The sequence below is a fragment of the Fusarium solani genome, assembly GCF_023522795.1.
Source record: "Fusarium solani strain SB1 chromosome Unknown bctg00000007, whole genome shotgun sequence".
NCBI lineage: Eukaryota > Fungi > Ascomycota > Sordariomycetes > Hypocreales > Nectriaceae > Fusarium > Fusarium solani.
The window spans coordinates 2625694-2645783 of NW_027072150.1; the positions used below are offsets into that span (position 1 = coordinate 2625694).

Below are 20090 nucleotides of genomic sequence, written 5' to 3' on the forward strand. Positions count from 1 at the left end.
GGTAGGGAGAATTACCAAAGTATAGTGGAAGACTCAAGAACCTGAAGATCTGTCCAAGCTCCTCCCATGAATCTCAATCAGAGGCTGTTGTCCCACTCCCGTCCGTCTGATGATCTGGATGGTGGGTGTGAGCCGATGTGTCCGTCAGCTCATGGCGTATTGATCTTTGGCTTCAAGGAAATTTGGTAAATCTTACGCCGCTGTACATATGTACTTTTGCCTACAGAAGCCGCATTTCAGATGGGCTTCTGGGCTGTCGTCCATAAAGAAGGCCACGACCAGGGGTGGCGTGTCGAGGAGGTTACATAGTCGCACCCTCCATGTCTTACCCCATATCCAAGTGTTTGCATATAATACATAAGACCGAGTCTAAGATCCCGATGCTCGCCGAAGAGAACTAAGATGTTAGCTTTCTCTTCCTCTTATTGAGGTTCTCTTTGCCTTTCGGGGGGGCTTAGGTGGTTCAACAGGCTGGGGTATACGAGTAAATCTGGATCATTTTCGCTAAAAATATCAGTGAGCCGAATTATAGTGACCACTAACGGATAATAATCTATTCCTTCATTACAAAGCAAATAGGCGAAATTCATCATTCAGGAAAGGGCGGACTCCTGAAGCTGGTCCTGAGGCAGAGATCATTCGGAAAGCCAGACAACCCCGATTAGAAGAATAGTCCAACTACCGTGTCTTCGTTCTTAGTCCCTAAGAACCATAATAGGTGTCCGAATGATTTCATAGCATCAGTCTGGCTGAAGCTTGTTGCCGTCTTCTGTGAAGGATGAACTGCAAAGCCCTACAGAACTTGACCACCTGAGCCTTACAGTCCACATTGAAAGCTAGATGAGTGAATCTGTCCCTGGGCGGGTCATTAGAATATGTACCCTCTGGGTCACACTGACCTTTCATCACAACATCAGAATCGCAGGTGTAGATAAATCGGGCTTCACCTTGCAAGTTGATTCGCATTCTGTCCGGAAGGGACTTGCTCAGGCTACGGTACAGAAGAAGGTCTTCACCTTGAGGCTCTGTACGCCACCGAGGGAAGGGCCGCTTGCTTGAAGTGAGGAATATTGGTAGAGGATACGAAGACTCTGTTCCATCGACATGCACTGCCATTTTAGAAGGCAAATGGCGCAGCGGCCGAGCTTTTACGGCCATGAGTGGAAGTTGGTCTTGAGAGGTCTTCTGGCTGTACTTGAACTTGGGTAAATGGAGGAAGGCCAAGGAGCGTTCCAAGACAATCTGAATCTAACCGAATCGGCTCACAGTTCGATGCTCGAAACGTTTGGATAACATATCCTCGATTATTTATAGTAAAGCTAGTATGTACAGAATGATACAGTAATAGTTTGGGGAGCCCTCATGGGTTCTTTTCTTCTATTACGATTAAGCCCTTCCGGCACGCTCCCTTACATCAATTACCCCCTCTCCTCCAGATGCTTTCGCCCTCAATGCGTCCATCGAAGTCGAGCAACTGTTGTTGTTATATGCGCTTAGCACGAGTTGACGGAAGTGTACTTGCAAGCGGCGCTAACACCGGAGCGGAGCTCCTTGGGCTCCTTGCCGGGACGGTACCCTCGTACTCAGTGCAGATCTTCTTGACAGAGGTAGCGCAAGTGCCAGTGATGGTAGACTTGTCACCCTTGTTGGAGTTGATGCCAGTGAGGAGCTTGCCGTTGTAGGCCTTGACGTTCTTGACGACAACGTTGCGGGTGCCCATCTTCTTGCAGTTACCGCAAGATCGGTAAAGCTTTCCGAAGTCAACGACAGTGAAGCCGTCGATGGTAACCGTACCAAGACCGTTGTGCTGGATGACCTTGTCGGAGGCTCCAGTAGCACCACCTCCCTTGACGAGAGCGTTACCGTCACCCTTGAGGGTAAGGGCATCCTCGCAGACCTTCTTCCACCAGACGTTCTCGATGGTGCAAGAGCCCTTGCAGTGAACACCCTCAATCTGATCGGTGCCGATGATGACGTTCTTGAGGGTGGCTCCGTTCTCAAGGATGAAGACGGCATCCTTGTCGCCACCCTCCTTCTGACCAGTGCACTTCACACCACGGCCGTAGGTCTTGAAGCCGCCGTCAAAGGTTCCCTTGATGGTCTGAGGCGACTTGTAGGTGACGGAACCCTTGGAGGCGGGGATGGGGAAGGAGGCACGCTTCTCGAGGGCTCCCATGGTGTTGGGGGTGATGTTGCCCTGAGGAGTGGCAATAGCGGCAGAGGCAAAGAGCCCGGCGATGACCATGGAGAACTTCATTTTGATAGTGGTGAGGTGCTGGTAGAGAAGTGTTGAGTTTAGAAGTTGTGGAAGGTAAATATGAATCAGTGAATGAATGAGTGTATAACCACCAGGGTCAACGAGTGTAAGAAGTCGAAACGTTTGAAAAGAGAGACAAAAGATTGCAATGAGGAATGAGTGAAAAAACTTTACAGCAAACGGATGAGATTGGAGCTTTATATGGAGGAAATGAATCTCTTGCTGAGCCTTTGATATCACAGCTCGTTCATCTCCTGTCTACCCTGGCTTTGCAATACGAGCTTTCTGGCCTCGGTAGCCCCGGCCAGGAGTTTCAGATCGGCCTCATTGATACAGGCATGCCTGGCCATTGGCGGAAATACTAAAACAAAGTGAGGGTCTCTCCATCGACTCTTCCAGAGCCTGTCACCTGTCAGTGTGGGGCCGATCCTTTGGGATATTGACCAGGGATCGGTCATCGATGCGGCCCTGACCTTTCACCGGTGACTACGTATTCAACTCCGTATTTCACTCCATACTGTCAGATATCCTTCAACTACTAAGAAAGGTATGATTATGATATTTGAATAAGGCTCAAACTGCGGAACACTACCTCTTGCAGATAAACAACGACTCCTTTCTGCGTAAAATCTGAGACGACAGTAGTCGGTCCGGAAACATGCCCCGTGAGGCGTAGCCCTGTTTAGTTAGCGCCCCAGTTGCGGAAATGAGATGGGTTCACCCGCCCACCCAAACATCCTGGGCCGTCTCGGGTCATTAGTGTTAAAAAGAAGCTTCAATGAGCTTGATTTGGCGGGAAAATGTGAGCGCCCGAGTGACATGCTAGTGACATGCTGGTGACATGCTCGCGTAAAATGACAAGTCCAACTCAGGTGTCAAACCATCCACTGCCAAACCGTCACCGTTTTTTCAAGATGCCATGGAATCGAAGCCAGGGGTAAGACCCATGCCAAGCCCCTCGACTGGGTTTATCGGAAGTCTCGGCGATCTCGAGTTCACCCTCCAAAGTTCCGAATCGCTGACCAAATCTGATCATTTCCGGAAACCACTTCGCGCTCCTCATGTAGGGTAAGCCTGTTCCCTGACCATTTCCTTTCAATGTCGTCTTTGTAGAGTTTTAAGATAGGAGCGAGATGAAAATTTCTATCCAATACATAAATAGAGAGAAAGTTTTATCTATTTTCACATTTAATATGTGTTTATGTAAATAACTAAATGTCTTGTCTTAGTGTTTCACATTTCACTGCAACGACGTCTGCCTTTGAAACGGTCTTTAGAATAGATACCTCGCCACTGAACAGGTGGTCTATCACCAACTTGAACGATTTCCAATATCTGTAATAGAGCTACATACCTCCTTTGCATTTTTCATGGCCATAAACTGTTAGATGAATAGATCGCAGTTTTTGTCAAGCAAGCAAGTATATGTGCAATGAAACATTGGCGAGATTGGTTGGGATGGTCCATTCCGAGCAGCCGTCTCGGCCACATGATGCAGTCACCTGTACTCGTCCATTTGTGGATTTCAGATATAATCATATTGTTATGATGCCAAAATGCCAAGTGCGATTCATCATCGGTGACCTCGACACGCTTAATGAGTAGCCAGATCTCTGGTTGGTTGGACAGCTGCAAGACTTCTCCGACTGTCCGGCGCACATTCGATTGAGAAAGAGGAGCATATTAGGTGAGCGCTTTTCTAAGCTCCCCCTGATTCTAAGGACCTGCCTGATGGCGGGTCGTGAATGCTTGCACCAGCGGTGTAGTGTGCCACATCCACTTTTTCATTTATTTTACTTTGGACAACCAACACAACCTTCTCCTGGGGCCTAGGCCAAGGAATGAGTTGATCCACAAACAGAACTATCGTAACAATACAACAGCGTTATCATAATCGTCTTCTTGTGGCTCGGTCAACGGGCAGTATATCCTACGTCACTTCGTTGAAGGTCTTCTTTATGATGGACATGGTCGGAAGCCCTTCACCGCTTGTGCCCCATTTTGCTTTCCCATATTGCTTTGCGCCCTAACACTATTCCAATCGGTGAGGAAGTCCCGCAGTTCGGCGGTTATTACGCAGTTCGATACCTGATCATTTGTGGACTCGTGCTTCGCTGTTTCGAACTAATGATGGCAATCATCTCCACTCAACATTATCAATTCCTCCTTATGTAAGGCGTTTGAAACGCCATCTTAGCTGGATAACCGACATCCTCGTCCCGGGAATACGAATGCCAATCTCGTCGACAGGCGAAGTTCCTGCTATTTCTTTAGTTTGTGGATTATTCTCTGGAGGATATGTTCACCCTTTACGATCTTGGCAACGCATCTTTCACTGCTAAGTGAAAACATGCACATGACCGGGGTACATTCTCCTAGTATGCCATTGATGGCTTGCTCAAGTGATCTGTCATTTCATATGCGACGATTGTGAAAGCCGGACATTTTCCATGGCCTTCGAAGTCTCTTCTGATCTGTTGACATAACATTCCTTCTTATGGGGAGGCTATGGATTCTTTTTGTTGCAATCTTTCAAAAAAGAGAAAAGGCTTGCGTGAGGGATCAAAATGTTCTTCTCTAGTAAGTCAGGCGGCCCGGATTTGGCCGAATCTGGAAGTCTAATATGAGCACGAGGCGGTTTCATAGTAGGAAGCATAAGAGTCAGACTTGAAAGAGCCTTGTTCCCATAAAAGACAGACATATTAAGACGGCCAGTATTTATTATAGATCCTTGTTGAGAGTGAGTAATTAACCAATCGGATCTAAGTGATGAAATTAATCCGCCGTGTTTGGTGTGTCATTAGGGTCACGTGGAAGGCCCAAGGGCTGAGTCAGCTAGGCGTCAACCAGTCGGAGAAACCCCGGCCGTATTGGCTAGTGGAAGTGAGGATGTTCCCGTTCAAGGGGCTCAATACTTAACCTAACAGAATCAGGAACATGAGCACAGACGGCTGAAGGTTGTCCACAAGGGCAATCCAGCTTTTCTACACAAGAACAGCCTTGCATTTCGGCACTAACGGACCATGGTAACATTGACTCGCTTCAATCGCCTGGTACAGTCGTCAACCCCACAAAACATTCATCCAACCCCGGCCGATCAAACTGATCGCTGAGGGTGAAAATCCTTGGGGCGCGTCAGTTGTCACCAGGACCAAGGGAATAACATCCCGGTTTTGCGGTTATAAGCATCTGACGACCAGTGATGGAATATAGTACAGATATAACCCAAATCGTGTCGTGTGGTGAAGGGATGCGGATGCACAATGTTACCTCGTGTGATAGCGCCTAGGGAAATTTATTGAGAGTGAGACCGCCAACAGAAGACTCGGCTGAGTAGGACCATGATTGGAAGCGGCAAAATACCATTACATGGCCACAACTCATATTTCCATGCCGGGAAAAGTCCGATATGCCTCTATGTCGTGGCCTAAAGATGTCAATCATCATCCCTCTCCCTTACCAAGCTGCATGAGCTTCCATGGCCTTCTATCATCAGATACTCATAACCTAGAGACTATAGTACTTCTCTGTGTTGTTTTTAATGCCAAAATGTGTTAACAACTGTATTATCTGTTCTTGTGGCTGACGGCTTCTTTGGAGGCTTCACCAAGTTCACAATGATCCAGTGACTTAACCACGCAAGTTCTACATCACGGAGCCGCTTCAAGCCCTCCAAGGCTAGCTTTTTCAGTCATGACTGGCTTTCACAGGGCGATGTGCAATACCCAAAAAAGGTTAAAAAGCGTAAGTCTCAAGTTTAGGTGTAGTGTTCGAGAGCCTAAGTCTAGTGCTCAACTGCTTGCCCATCATCGTCGATGCTGGCCTCGGAGCAGCTTGAGTCAATCAAATGACAGGTAGCTTCCGAACAAGCCCAACAATTATCTCGTCAAAGCCGGGGGGGGGGGGTAGATTAGACTGTCACGGAAATACAATGAGTCTACCCAGTCGCTGGAATGCAATGTTGGATGATTCGTCATTCCTGTCTCGCATTCCTGTAAAGATCCCGAATTCTGCCTATGAGGGCAACCATCGACTCGCCCTGTGAGACAGCCCTTGCTTCGTCCCCAGGGAGAATCTTTGTCCGTGGCGGGCTGACCAACTGACAGCAATGTACCTCGTCTTGGCGGACGAGATCGAGATCGGTCCAAAACGACCCTTGCGTTGGCCCAAATAACCAGCTGTCAGACCATGCTCCGAGACAAAGACTTCTTCTTTTGGAAAATTGCCTTGAACCTGGCGAGCTGACTAGAAACGAGAGCATGTGGGTCCTTGTAGAGGGTTCGAGATCCTTCAAAAGCTGCCCTTGCGTCCCCAGTTGTGTCCATATATGGTATTTCCACCACCAACAACTGAAACTTGAAAGATCTGTCGCGCGATCGGAATATGGCTGGTTGTTTCGGATCATGTTGGGAGGGCATCTTACGCTCTGCGATGCGTTTGCTCCCCAGGGGATTTGCTTGTACAACTGATAAAAAAAATCAGGCACCATACCTCACCCTTAACAAGTTCGCCATGCCAATACGCTCGTGCACCCACTCTGGTCAGCTGTTATATCAACTTCATCTAAGAGGCTCATATTTGGGCTGACAAGATGCAGAGCAGCCTGTCTATTCTCGTGTTGCTTATTGGCATCAATATTGCCGGGGTGGTCAACTTTGCCCCTTCTTCTCTGTGTTTTACGTACATTTCGACCTTTTTGGAACCAGTAACCACCGCTGCTATCCGTCCAGAGGCTCTGAATCCCTCAAGCTCCCCATCAGAGGAGATCTCATCCTTCACTGCCTGCCTGTCACTGCCTTGCATCTCGGTTCAGCCGCCAGCTTCTACTCGATCGTTCTTTGACCCCAATGAATCATCTAGTACCGAAGAGGTCTCCCGACCAACCGCTGGTAGCTCAATCGTACGAGCTAGCTTTGCTTCCTCAAGCGAAATCAGAAGGTTCGAGCCCAGTGCCGATTCCACAGCCCCGACGGGCTTCATCACGACGAGATCCATATCCAGCCGACCTTCAGTTGACACCGAAATCCAAACTTCCGACTTGAGTGTCCAGTCTAGAGCATCGAAGAACTCTACCAGCACCATATCAGCATCCAATTCAGCGTCGATCGACACTGACACTCCTGAGCCTGATCGATCAGTCGTCTTCTCCATCACCCAGAGTGTGGAAGAGGACGACGATGCTACAGACGGTTCCAGGAAAAGAGACTTTAGAGGTTTTGTCGGCAATGGAAGCCTTCATAATCCTGACAGCTGCATCGATGCCAGGTCATTTATTTTTTCTCGGGGTCGACTCTTTGACGACGATGGGCCCATATACTACCAGCCTGGAGATAGTCACAAGCCGTTTCGTGGTCAAGGACCGCTCCCTCAAGGAGCCGTTGACACGGGTTTCTTGACTGCAGGAGATTACCTTCGTTGGACTCATGTTAGACTTCCCAATGGCAGAGCGAGCTTCTGTCTGGAGCCTGTGAGTGGGCAAGTCTACATTGCATTCACCTCCCAGCCACCAGGATGCTTGCCTGTTTCTTTGTCCATTTTATCAGGTATGTTGGTGACTACATGCATACTTCCTTCCCTATTAACATGGAAGTCGATAGTCTCTGATTGTCAAGATGACCGATTGGTCTCTGGCACCTCACAGAGTACCCTGGATGCCTCGACCACCTCGGACGCTACCCCCCCAAATATTGCCTTCACACATACCACCGTCTCAAAACAAGGTCTATCAACAACTCCAGATCCCTCGTTTATCTTTACCCCGCCGACAAACTATCCTCTATCATCAGAAAGCACAACCAGGGCGGCCCCCACGAGGTTTATATTCACAAACTCCTCTAGCCCATTGGCTTCCTTCTTCATGACTTCGACTCCCCTTGAAAGTGAGAGCGCTAAAACACGGCTTGAACAAAGTTCTTTTTCTGTTAACACTTCATTAGTTGACCTGACAACATCGAATGGCCCTGAGTCTGAAGAACTTCCATCTGTGACACGTTCAGTCGCCCCCGGCTCTATGATATTGGGCTCTACGCAGGCTCCTGGACTTGCCAGCCCCGAATCCAGGTACATAGATACTTCTTCTTCTTCTTCTCTCCCCACTTCTTCGGTTAACCTCTTTTCGTCGCCCAGCTCCGAGTTAGAGGGGTCTTTCTTTACGTCAGATTCAGCCGCGACTCCATCTCCTCTATTGCGAGTACTCTTCGTACATTGTCGACACCAGTCTTCGTGGAAGACTATCTAACAAGTCTAGAGTCCACCATTATGCTCCCCGAAACGACTAGCTCCATGGCCACCGAGTGGATAACCTCCGAAACAACCAGCTCAGAGCCAACTTCCGACATGACTAGCTCTGAGCCAACCAGTATTACATACCTGATGACTGACTCAACGACAAGCTTGACAATACTCCCCACAACTGATGACATAACCGAGTCCACTACTGGCACCTCCATGGACTCAACAACCTCCGACTCGACTTCAGACTTCATAACGACCGACCCTACGACCTTCGCTACAGATTCTACCACCGACTCTACCACAGATTTTACTACCGATTCCACTACCCAGGATGAGACGGCTACGACCACAATGACCCCTACCACCAGCGAGTGTATACCTTTTGGCGCCACTCCTTCTCTCAGTAACCCTACTGTACTTGTAAGCGACAGCCAAAGCGTCGACGACGATTCCTACTCCGTGTCTCTACCGTTCGCCATCGGTGCCTTTGATGTCTATGACACAACTGTCTTCGTCAGCACAAACGCCATGGTCACACTGGGATCCGGGACTCGCGTTTGGTATTCTCGCCCATTGCCAGCTGACACCGTCCCGGAAGTCACGGTGTTTGCGTATTGGTTCGATCTTGTATACCGGGGCTTCCCAGGACACGGAGTCAGGTACGAGATCTTCAATGGACCTCAAGGTCGTCAGGTCACCTTTGAGTGGAGGGGGTTAAACTATGCGACACAGACTCTCCGCTTCCATATCCAACTCAGTTTCTACGAGGACTTCCCTGGCCGGCTCAATGCCTCATTTATTACTACGGCGAATAAGGGGGAAGGTGCTACAATAGGAGCCCAGAACCGGAGAATTCCAACCTTCTTACAGTGGTCGTATAATACTCCAGTTTCGGTTCCGGACGGGACGTATGTTCTGTTTGAAACCGATGGAGGGAAGCCTCGGTCTATGAGGACTGGCCTGTTGCCACGCTGGGGCTGTTCTGACTAACCAAGTCCCTGATTTCTCTTCTGTGTACGTTTTACCTATTTAGAAAAGCCTCGGGACAACGATAGTCAGACTAGTTAGCATGAGTGAGAGTGTCAGACGTCGAAACCAAATACGTGATCGTCCAGACGAGTATTCTGGAACAAGGGCTTCTAGCGCTAATGCAAGTGAATGCTTGACCTCACTTTGAATCCTGTAAAAAAAAAAAGAAAATGGACCCAACTTGTGGGACTATTGCAACAGGCACTCTGATTCACTCATGGCGACAAATTGCTCTTGAGATTCAGTAATCCAAAGGGGTGTCTACTTTCGAAGGAGCCCCTGTTCTGAGCCTACATCTACCGGATCAGCCACGAAGCTGGCTGCGCCGCGCATGTTACTTGTATGAGTGATGTTGGGTCTGTGCTGTGGCTGGAGAACGAGATGGTATAGCAATTCTTTGGATAACTAGGGAGTCGTCTCGTTACGGTTTGCCGATCATCCTGACTAATAATGGTTAGGGGTATTTTGCTTTATGGTCGATGTGACGTCGGGTTCTCATACAAATGAGTCATACCGAACTCCAACCTGTTTGAGAGATGAAATAGCTGGTACAGCCCCTTTCGGTCAATCCAATCGTCTTTCATTGACTATCACGAGCGAAACAACATTAACTTGATATATCCACGGTTTCAAGTCATGGAAGCACCAAGCGATGTCAAGGATCGCCTTCGCGCATCTTACAATGCCATGGCCTCGCAATACAATGCCTGGACCGAACGTCATCATCACCTGCGTCAAAAGTACCTCAATGAACTTGTCGCCCATTGCCCAGAGCTTGTCTCTACCAGTGATGGCAAGAAACACGAAGTCCTTGAGCTGGGATGTGGTTCTGGGGATCCCTTCCTCTCCACCTTACTCTCGCGGGCCCCTGCTATACATGCACATGCCAATGACCTATCGGATGTGCAACTTGACCTCGCACGCAAGAACCTCGCAGCTCATGAAGGTCGCACTACTTTCTATCCTGGCGACATGATGAAACTGGAGTTTGCACCCGAGTCTCTCACCGCCGTCGTGGCGCTGTACAGCATCATCCACCTCCAGCAGGAGGAGCAGGAGGAAATTTTTCGGCGCATTGGGAGCTGGCTTGCGCCTGGTGGTGTTTTTCTATCTACATTTGACACGAACAAGGAGTCTGGCATTGTGATTGACGAATGGCTCGACGACAAGGGGTGGATGTTCTGGAGTGGCCTTGGGAAGGATGAGACGATTGCAGCTTTGCAGGCGAGCGGCTTGAAAGTTGAGAAAGCTGCGTTGGAGGGAGACGAAGAGGAAAAGTTCCTCTGGGTTATTGCTAAAAAGGCGTGAGGTAAACTAACGAGGTAGTACATTTATTTTGTTCATCAACATATCACTCCTGGTGACTCTATTTCCACTCAAGCCTACATGACAGCACAACAGAATCACGGTTTTAGATTCCCAGATTGCCTGATGTTGACGGAAATGAGTGAGATTAGAGGGTTCCATTCGCCTTGGCACTGCCTAGGAAAATTGCCAACAACAGAAACAATAAAAACAACTGACGTGGCGAAGAAGCTGACACCCAAGCGTGGGCCTTTGAAGGAGAGTGGTCTCCTATCTCAACCACCCACGACATGTACCAAGATTCTCATCATTCCTAGTACCATGGCGTTGACAAGATATAATGGTTGAGGCAATGTTCCATCTTTCCCTACTTATTCTAAGTCCAAGGATCAACCAAGGATAAATAAATCCCACAGCACAAAGATGAGCCTGACAGCCAACACCTCTGCCTGCGCAGAAGCCCCTAAGTCAAAGGCTCGCAACAATGGTAGAGACCAGCGATACGATAATGCTAGGAAACCCCTAAGAATAGCCGAGATCAAAGTCTTGTCTAACCAGGACAATAAGCCTTGGGCATGAGTATCAAGCCGTCAAAGGGAGGATAAGGGCTCGGCTGGGAACGGAAAATGCGCCCTGGCTTTCCTTCTAGTTAAGTCAGCCACCATCCAGACCGATTGCTTACGATCAGTGGGATGATGCGCGTAGGTACCTTGCAAAAGTTATTCAGCCGAGATGAAGCCTCAATTGAGAGCAGAACGTGACGCGAACATCAAAAGCTGCCTGGTGTGACTGATCCAGTTTGGCTGTGCCCAGCCGACCACAAACAGATGAAGGATCGTTCTTGGGCAATCGAGAGAACCCCTAACTAACCCAAGGCGCAGCCCCCTAACCAACACCACTAACTAGCCAACCGAGGACACCCACCTTGCAGCAGTCGAGTCGACACGAGCGAGGCGCCAAAACAGCTCCCTCCTGGGCACGCGTGACAGTGACAAGTTCCAAAGTACCTGTCGCCGCCACAGAAACAAGAATCATCAGGCCGAGGCACGGTGGCTTCGCGTAATCTCCACCAAAGGGCAACCCAAAACACACCCCGCCCCCAACGTGCCGGGGCGTTCCTTAGCGTGGGGGCGAGTCTTGCTTATCCACAGCCTGAGGATGAGGCAGAGGGTTCTGACTTGGAACAGATACCGTGGTCTGTTGTTTAATCTTGGGATATTCCCCAAAGCTGTCAATGTAGCTGGCATTTCGGGTTCCTGGTTGAATCATTGCCTGGCTCATACGATAATATTCGTGGAAGCGAAGCGATGTGGGAATCCCCACCGCTTTTCCCTTCTCACAACAGTCTTACTGGGTGTTGAATCCCTGTCGCCTATACCCTAGTTACCCACAGCGCTAGGTAGGAATAGGAATCTCCGCCACAGTCGCGCTCTCTGTTCTCTGTTCCGCACTCTCGGGTAGGGAAGAGAATTCCATAATTACTCCCCCTCCATGGGACACAGCAAGCTGGGCATCTAGGAGACATTAGGGTGCATACAAATCCAGTCAAACATGAGTTCGATTGAAGCAAGATATGGGACTTTTTAGTTGGCCGCCAACACAATAAATCACAAAGCCCCAGGACTTACAATGGACCATTATCGAGGTGGAGGTGATGTTTTGTCCATCACCCCTATATTTAAAGGAAGTGAACACAAGAGAGATAAGTCTATGCAACTTCAACGACCCAGGCCAGGTAGTGCTGCATCTGCAAAGCCAGTGTCTAGTTACATGGTACGGAAAATAGACAGCCGAGAAAATCAACCATAGGAGATAGGCGAAAATGCACAACACCACACCACACATCTCTAACAATGAAATCACAAGACGACCAAAAACCGCTCCCTTGGCGTCACGTGAGGGTTTTCCCTGATGCTGGCGCACACGACGCTGCGAAGGGTTTATCTACTTTTAGGGGATTATCAGTCAATAAAAAGTAGGCCCTCTCACATCTCAGTCCTGCCACATATGCTTAGGGTTATTCATGTCCCAGTTTCCCTTCGCCCATCTAATTCATCAATCTCATTGGGCGTCGTCTGAGTTGGGGTACTTCATCGCCTGGTGATAATTGGCGCATTCATGCCCCATTCATAGGTGAGTAGGGAATTTATCTTGGGAGAGCTGGATCCGAAAGACACTATCAACCACGAACGCAACAGACACAGTTATTGATTGATGACGACATTAGAACCCGATGCTTGAAAGATATAATGTGGTTACTTTCACTTCCTATGGTAGGAGCCGTACAAGTAAGTTAGGCTTTGCGTGGTGAGGTTATCTGCAGCACTGTTGTCGCTCTTGTCCAGCTCAGAGCAATCAGCCCAAAAGCAAAGACAAGAAGACACCTGAAAACCAAGGGTAGAATTCAAACAATGGAGAGCATCATGAGGCTCGCTTGGAGAGTTGAGAACGCTACCAAGGGTTGGAGATTCTTCATTCTTTGGGTTGGTCTTGTTTCTTTTGGTTTCTTCTGTACTGGGTCTATCTAGGTTCCCATCAACTCCCAGCGTCATACTTTTTATCCATCGTGGTGGTTTTCAAAGAATTCCATTGCTTCGGGGAGCCGTTTTGGGGAGTCGTTCCAGTGAGTTTTAAACTTCTGTACAGCTAGATAGATATTTCGTTCATCAGAAATGTCTGGCTTTTACTGACAAGGCTTTCGAGCATATTGCGAGAATCTCCTTTAACCCCTCCTTAAGCTTTGGTTCGTCGGCAGTACCAGTGTATAATAGTCCAGTTGGTGGGTCCTGCAACATATCCATAAGAGCTTGCTGGTCATCATCTTCCCCGGCATTGGTATCCCTGGCGTCATTCGCTCTGCCGTTCCCCACTTTCTCGTCGACTGAAGCTGTTTCGTGGTCGGGCCTCGCGTCCTGTTGAGTTGGCAAGTCTGACTGGCTTTGTGATCTCGCGGCCAGTATCATTGCTCGTTCGAGCATCTCTGTTGTCTCCTTGGACCGGGGGGAACTGGCGATCAGTACCCACAGAACCTGGGGGAGCTTCATGAAGGTCGCCCATTCGATGGCACTCCAGACATCTGACTCGACCGGTCTGGGCTTCTCCATACTCTTGTGCATCTTGACCATTATCAGCTTGGCAATGTCATGTCTAACTGGGCTCACCGCTGCCCAGCTCAGAGCATCGCGCTGCCGCTGATCTGAGCCAAAATCGGCTGTCTCCAACCTGGCAGAGCTTAAGAGTGCCCTCATGGCGTTCTCGCGCCCCGGCTCGAAAGCGATAAATAGTACAGTCTGGCCGTTATGATTCTTAAGTAATGCGTCGACATGGCGCATACGTTTCAGAATAAGGTCAATGGTGGCAACGTTACCCGATGCCGTTGCGGAATGCAATACCGTCCCCTGATGCTCTGATATTGCGTCCACATCAGCCCCTCGTTCCAGCAAGAGACTCAATATAGCCTCGTGTCTCCTAGGCTGGAACTCGGGATTGCTTCTCTCCTCCTCGTTCAGGTCATCAGGGCCCCATATATTTGAGTCCGACGTGATGCATCCAAGCGGGTTACAAGCATTATGCAACGGTGTTCTGTCCCAGTATGTTTTGTAGTTCACTGAGACTCTCCCTTTAGGGCCCAGCATCAGCTTGACCACGCTCTCACAGCCAGCGTCGATCGCTTGGAATAATGCCCGGGATATCGTATCTTGTGATAACCCGATCGCTTCTCGATGGTCCAGCAGCAGTTCCACAATCTTGGTATGACCACGTGCAGTCGCCATGTTCAACGCATTCCGGCCATTGTTAGCTTGGCAGTTTCCATCAATACGAGCTTTGGATCTTGTAATCATGTCCAAAGCAATTTCTCGATGGCGGTAGCCGCAGGCGAGTGCGAAAATCGGTACCGGTCTGTCGAGTATCCGGGCTGTACAGTCTGCGCCGGCGTCGATCAGGAGACGGGCGCCAGCCGCGAAACCCCGCACACATGCAGTACCAAGTGGCGTGGCTTTGTTATCAGATGGCGTCTCCAGCTGAAGGTCTTCATTCTCTGACCGGCGGACAAGTAGCATTTTCACGATGCCTTCATGTTGGTTTTGGATTGCTGTCATCAGAGGAGTGCTTCCATCCTTGGCACGCATATCAAGCCTCGATCCTGCTTTAAGCAGCATACTGACAATCTCTTCATGGCCTTTGTAGATTGCCACGTGAAGGGCTGTCCAGGTGTTGGTAGATTCAACTTTGTCAAGGGATGACAGGTCCTTTTCGAGAATATGTTTGACTGCGCCTACATGACCGTGGAGGGCTGCTGCAAAGAGAGGGGTCCTCTGACTGCAATTAAAGACTTGCGTGCTGGCGTCATGGTTGAGAAGCAGTTCAACTACATCTGCATGTCCGCGTCGACAGGCCAGACCGAGTGGTGTCTCGCCGTATTCTCCCTTGGCCTCGATATCTGCGTTGTTTGCTAGAAGCTCCTTTGCAAGCTGCAGGTTGCCTGAATAACAAGCAATGTGAAGGGGATGGTCATTTGTGTTGTCTGCCACCGTGGTCTGCACACCAGCGTTGAGTAACTCGATGGCAGCCTTTGTCAGATCTCGTTCGACGGCAATGTAAAGTGCCGTCTGGCCTTTTTCGTCTTTGGCGTTGATCCTCGACTTGCTCGCTCCATCCAGCATGGCCCTGAGTTTCTCGATTTCTGCGTCGCTGGAGGGGTGATTGTCTTCATGCATGTCTCGAAAGAAGTCATGCCAAGAGCTCGGAGTGTCATTGCTGCCTTCGAGGGTTTGACTCTCAAGTTCAGTGGGGTGCTCTGTTGGTGGGCCAGGAATATGTTGATCAACAATCGTCTCGCTCTCTTTTGGGGAAGTTGGCACTGCAGTAGCCCCGTCCTTGTCCTCAAACCCATCCTTTGCTGTGGTGGTAGGCTGATGATGAATGGCTTCTTCTGACTCCATGGTATTCAGGGCTAAAAGAAGAGGAGAAGCGAAAGCACGGTCAAAATAAAGCGCGAGAGTGAGAACAAACTTGGGCAATATAAGGGTTTTTTGGAATGCCTACCAAGCAGCAAGAAAATACTGTGGTTGAAGTGATCTCAGGGGTTAGAAGTACTGCGGCGTTCTTTCTAGACTAACTCACCGACTGTTGCTCCAAGTTCGGTTAGGACTTTCTAGTCCCGCATCAGCAAGAGGTGAGTGTCAGATCTTGCTTCATTTTTCATGGCGCAACTCATCGTCTCACCTCCCTGTGGTGCCCCGCTTCCAGGCAACAGGTGACAATGATGACTGCATATTACCGAGTTTACTGGTCAGATGCTGCCCCAATAATCTTCCGGGTTCTCCCAAACCAACCTGCCGATGTTGTCGCCGAGTAACACCGAGAAATTTGTCTGTTGGTTAGTTATGCTTGGCATTCTCTTTAACGCTCGTTAATTTTCAGTCTCAGTAAGCTAGATCCTTGGAATTCACCCCCTGTGTCTCACATTTGAATCATGTGTCATAACTGATTTTGCTTTGACTTCGTCACTTATGTATCTATGTCACGACTTCTCTATAGGTGGAAAGGCTGGCAACAATCTCCCTCCTCGATTTCGCCCGCTAGCACATTATTCGCGTATGTCTCGCTCGTGACCTTGGCCATTCCATATAATTGATCTGTGTTCAAGATGCAATATTTCAGTTATCATGGTGCCACTCTCGCAGATGGTCACAATGTTCCCTTCGCGGAATGAGGACGTCAGCTACGGTAAGTCATCGAGAATCACAGCCTTTTATACAACGCTGTAACTGCGAGACCATAGTCATCTATTTACATTCAAGAGCACTGTTATTTAAAAAGAAAGTGGTTGCTTTTTTTCGTCATAAATGACTTCCATGCCAACAATAATAACACAAGGCCCCCAGCTAGCAAAAAGAATTTGATGAGACTGGGACTCGAACCCAGGAGGATTGCTCCATCAGGAATCTTAGGTTGTTAAGGTGACCTTAACCTGACGCCATAACCAACTCGGCCATCTCACCGGAAGGTATCGGGGGACCCGCTTGATGGAGTCAGGCAAAGCCCAACCGCACCATAATGGTCGAGGATGCTGCATTAGGTACTTGGTCTCCCCTGGCAGTTGACTAAGACCTCGTTTTGCCCCTCGCCTCGTACTCCTCCATAAATCCGTGGAGGCTCAGATAAACATGTAGACAGGAATCTCTGTCAAGTCTACCGGTTCTCATGTTTGAGAGTTAATGGCTCGAGCAAATGTTTGCTTCATCAATCGTACTCCGTCCCTCACTGTTGGTAAAGCTCTCGGAAGATGCATTGGACTACAAAAACATAGCTATGAGCGCGCGGTGATTTAGTGAACTAGGCTCGGGCGTGCTCTGGTGGCTTCTTTTGATGCACTAACGACCGAATTGCTATCGTCATCCGGCCCAACTGTCTATCTCAAGACTCCTGCTTCCCTAGACCGGCATGTTCGCAAAGCTGTATTCCCTAGGCATCGGCGATGACACAGTCGTCAATGTTCTTAAGCAGGACAAGTTTGGACTCAGACACCTGATATCGGAGCACCAGCAACTTTGCTGGATTCTGAAAGAAGCCCCCAACCTCTTTCCCTTTCGAAGGATGACAGCAATCCTGCCCTCGCCCACCGTTGTCTGGAGGTTGGGCCAGTCTTCATTGAGGTGACTTTGTACACTATTGAATACTTAGTAGATCGGCTGTTGGAAGATTAGGAAAACCTGGATGCCATTCTTGGAGGGGTTGAGGAATATGAGGCTCCACGGCTGCTGGGCACGAATCGTGTACTCGTTCGGCATTGTGGGGCCAAAAGAACACTGTCACTATTAATTCAAGTCAATATCATCTTTTATTTTAGCCTTACTTAATATAACGCGCAAAAGCTAGCTATTAACTATAGATAAATACTAATAACATAGTTCCCTCATCCTCTCCAGCTAGCCGCAAGACAAAGAAAAGCCTAGGCCTAAGGTAGGGAAAACCGCGCAACGATAAAAAACCCTCCGTGTTTGCAGAAAAGGGAAAAACTCCCCAAGGGCTGGGCTTTAACTATATCAAAAAACGCAATAGTTTGAGAAGTTACATAAGAGCACTTGTCATGACTTAAGGTCCGCCTGGAGTGTTGGGGGAAGTATCAAGCCAACGATCGCCCATGGCGCGAACATAGTTGCGGCCGTAGACGCAATAGTAGAAGCCACGACCGTTGTTTGCGTTGGGAGACCACACGATGATATGGCCACCAACCGACAGCCACGAGTTGGTGCAGGAGTTGTAGACGCCGTTTTGAACCGTGTATGCCGTCTGGCCCTGGTTCTTCCACACAGCAAAGAAGTCATTGGGGTTGCCATTACACACGTAGCTGTTTCCAGTTTCGATGGTGGTGACAACATCAAAGCCAGCGCTGATCCAGGACGTAGCCGCGTTGGCGGTCCAGCCGATAGAGTAGGACCTTGATGTCGTATGATATGTTGAGCAGCCAATGTGTCCAGGGCACTGCATGGGCTCCTAGGTTTATACGTAAGCTCCTGTGATTTTCCAAACACCCTATGGCTAGTATGTGAATAAAGGGACTTACACTGAGCTGGATGTTCAGCGGGTTTTGGTGCGGGTTTCCGTTTCCAACTCTGCGAGTCTGTGAAGTCCAGATACCGCAAGGGGTCTGTCGCTTATCGCGGTGATTTTTCTTGACAATCTCATCTACCTCGGCCTGGCTCAGTTCTGCCGGGGCCACATCTGGAGGTGACTCCGACTCGACCTTTCCCTCGAAGACGTCCATTGCCTGAGTAACCTCAAGGGCCCATCAGGGAAGCATGTCTTGAGTCCTCGCTTGCCCAAAGGCTTCAACTCGACACTCCCAGGAAGAGACACAATACAGTTGACGACCAATTCTGTCTCGCTTGCGATACGACCACATTCGATGGCGTCATCACCGCCGCCAATTGAGTAAGACTCATCACCAACAGTGAGGTTGCCGCTACCGTTCTCGTCGACCTTGAAAACAATGGCGTGGTTGTCAAAGGGACCCGAAGCAAGAGATTCGGAGCAAGAGTTGGCAATCGCTTCCGACTGATCTTTGTTCCACACCGTGACAGCGGCCTGGGATGCTTCCTTACTGAGTTCCAAGACAATGTGAACGTCTTGGGTCTTCTCAGACCGGAGGATTGGATTCGCAAGAACCACCGGCACGAGAGCCAGGAAGAGCTCGTTGACCCTCATGACGATGAGGTGGAGGAGGATCAGATTGTGTTGGGGAAAAGAAGGACAAGGAACTTGCTGCAGGGCTATTTGGCTCGATGCTAGAAGCCTGAGAAGAAACCAAAATCTATGCAAGGCGGGATAAAGTCTATATATTTATAGTTATTTTTGTGGAAGTCTCTGGTCCCCCTTCACACACTCAGTGGTGGAAGCTATCAGCCACAATCTGTTGAGCAAGGATTTCATCCTTCTATCTCCAAGCGTTAACTGGGACGTACTACCTGCCTCTTCTAGAGTTCAACTTCGTCAGACTGGGGAGATAATAATGAGGCCTATTGAAAAAAGAGTCCGTATTGGGGCCCGGAAATGTCCATGTTGATTCGCTGCGCCGTGGTCCGACGGAGTTGACACAAAGAGTCAAGGCAACCGCCACACCGCGTATTATAGTTACATTCGCCAACGATATTAAGATGAGGATTATCTTTACAAATAATAGGTGGGTAAGACGACAATTACTGACAGGTAGCATGTCGCAACTGTATGCCACTGCGCCACAGTACCAGGAGTAGCTGGAAATCACATAGAAAAATAACAACGCCAGAGGATAGCGAAGGGTTTGATGAGACATATGTTCACTCTTGCCCTTCTGCTTTCTCGACTTTCAGATCTTGTTATACTTCTTTCAACCCCTCGCCACAGCTCACCCTCTGTTGTAACCCCTCCAATCATTCTCCTTTGCCAAGGCTAACATGCTGCGCCGCTTCTTGGCTACCATTTTAGCCGAAGGCAACTGAGACATTTTACCCTCTGCCAATGACATCTCCAAGTTATGCCCGTGATAGAAATAAGCCACCACGGGCCTCGTATTCAGTGCTGCCTCTTCATGCCACGCTTACATGTCAGCCTATATGGTTTCAATAATCGGGGACTTGGCGTTATTCAACCACTGAGTGTTGTCGTCGCACTCTGTGGTTAGGTGGTGACACACAGTCCCCACAGCTTGTACAACTCTGACAACGATGATAGCAAAGGTTCCCATCAGTAAGACAAGGTACCCTCCGTCGTTGACCGGAGG

The 20090-nt window shown here is 49.1% G+C and overlaps 5 protein-coding genes across 5 annotated transcripts; 2 read left to right on the top strand and 3 right to left on the bottom strand.

Moving 5' to 3' along the window:
• Window positions 1–661: 661 nt before the first annotated feature.
• On the bottom strand, window positions 662–2257 carry MRS44_011787 (uncharacterized protein; the record flags this gene model as incomplete). The annotated part of the gene is made up of 3 exons (XM_046275665.2): window positions 662–702; window positions 900–1248; window positions 1538–2257. 3 exons carry the CDS (start codon window positions 2255–2257, stop codon window positions 662–664), a joined length of 1110 nt encoding a protein of 369 aa, XP_046134493.2.
• Window positions 2258–6848: 4591 nt separating this feature from the next.
• On the top strand, window positions 6849–9481 carry MRS44_011788 (uncharacterized protein; the record flags this gene model as incomplete). The annotated part of the gene is made up of 4 exons (XM_046270197.2): window positions 6849–7800; window positions 7855–8136; window positions 8194–8317; window positions 8422–9481. 4 exons carry the CDS (start codon window positions 6849–6851, stop codon window positions 9479–9481), a joined length of 2418 nt encoding a protein of 805 aa, XP_046134492.2.
• A 675-nt stretch (window positions 9482–10156) lies between these two features.
• MRS44_011789 (uncharacterized protein) lies at window positions 10157–10828 on the top strand (the record flags this gene model as incomplete). Its single annotated transcript, XM_046275664.2, has 1 exon — window positions 10157–10828. One exon carries the CDS (start codon window positions 10157–10159, stop codon window positions 10826–10828), a length of 672 nt encoding a protein of 223 aa, XP_046134491.1.
• A 2663-nt stretch (window positions 10829–13491) lies between these two features.
• On the bottom strand, window positions 13492–15768 carry MRS44_011790 (uncharacterized protein; the record flags this gene model as incomplete). Its single annotated transcript, XM_046270817.2, has 1 exon — window positions 13492–15768. The coding sequence occupies one exon, from the start codon at window positions 15766–15768 to the stop codon at window positions 13492–13494; it is 2277 nt and encodes a 758-aa protein (XP_046134490.2).
• Window positions 15769–17923: 2155 nt separating this feature from the next.
• Window positions 17924–19036, bottom strand: MRS44_011791 (uncharacterized protein; the record flags this gene model as incomplete). Its single annotated transcript, XM_065619859.1, has 3 exons — window positions 17924–18325; window positions 18396–18599; window positions 18689–19036. 3 exons carry the CDS (start codon window positions 19034–19036, stop codon window positions 17924–17926), a joined length of 954 nt encoding a protein of 317 aa, XP_065475931.1.
• Window positions 19037–20090: the final 1054 nt, after the last annotated feature.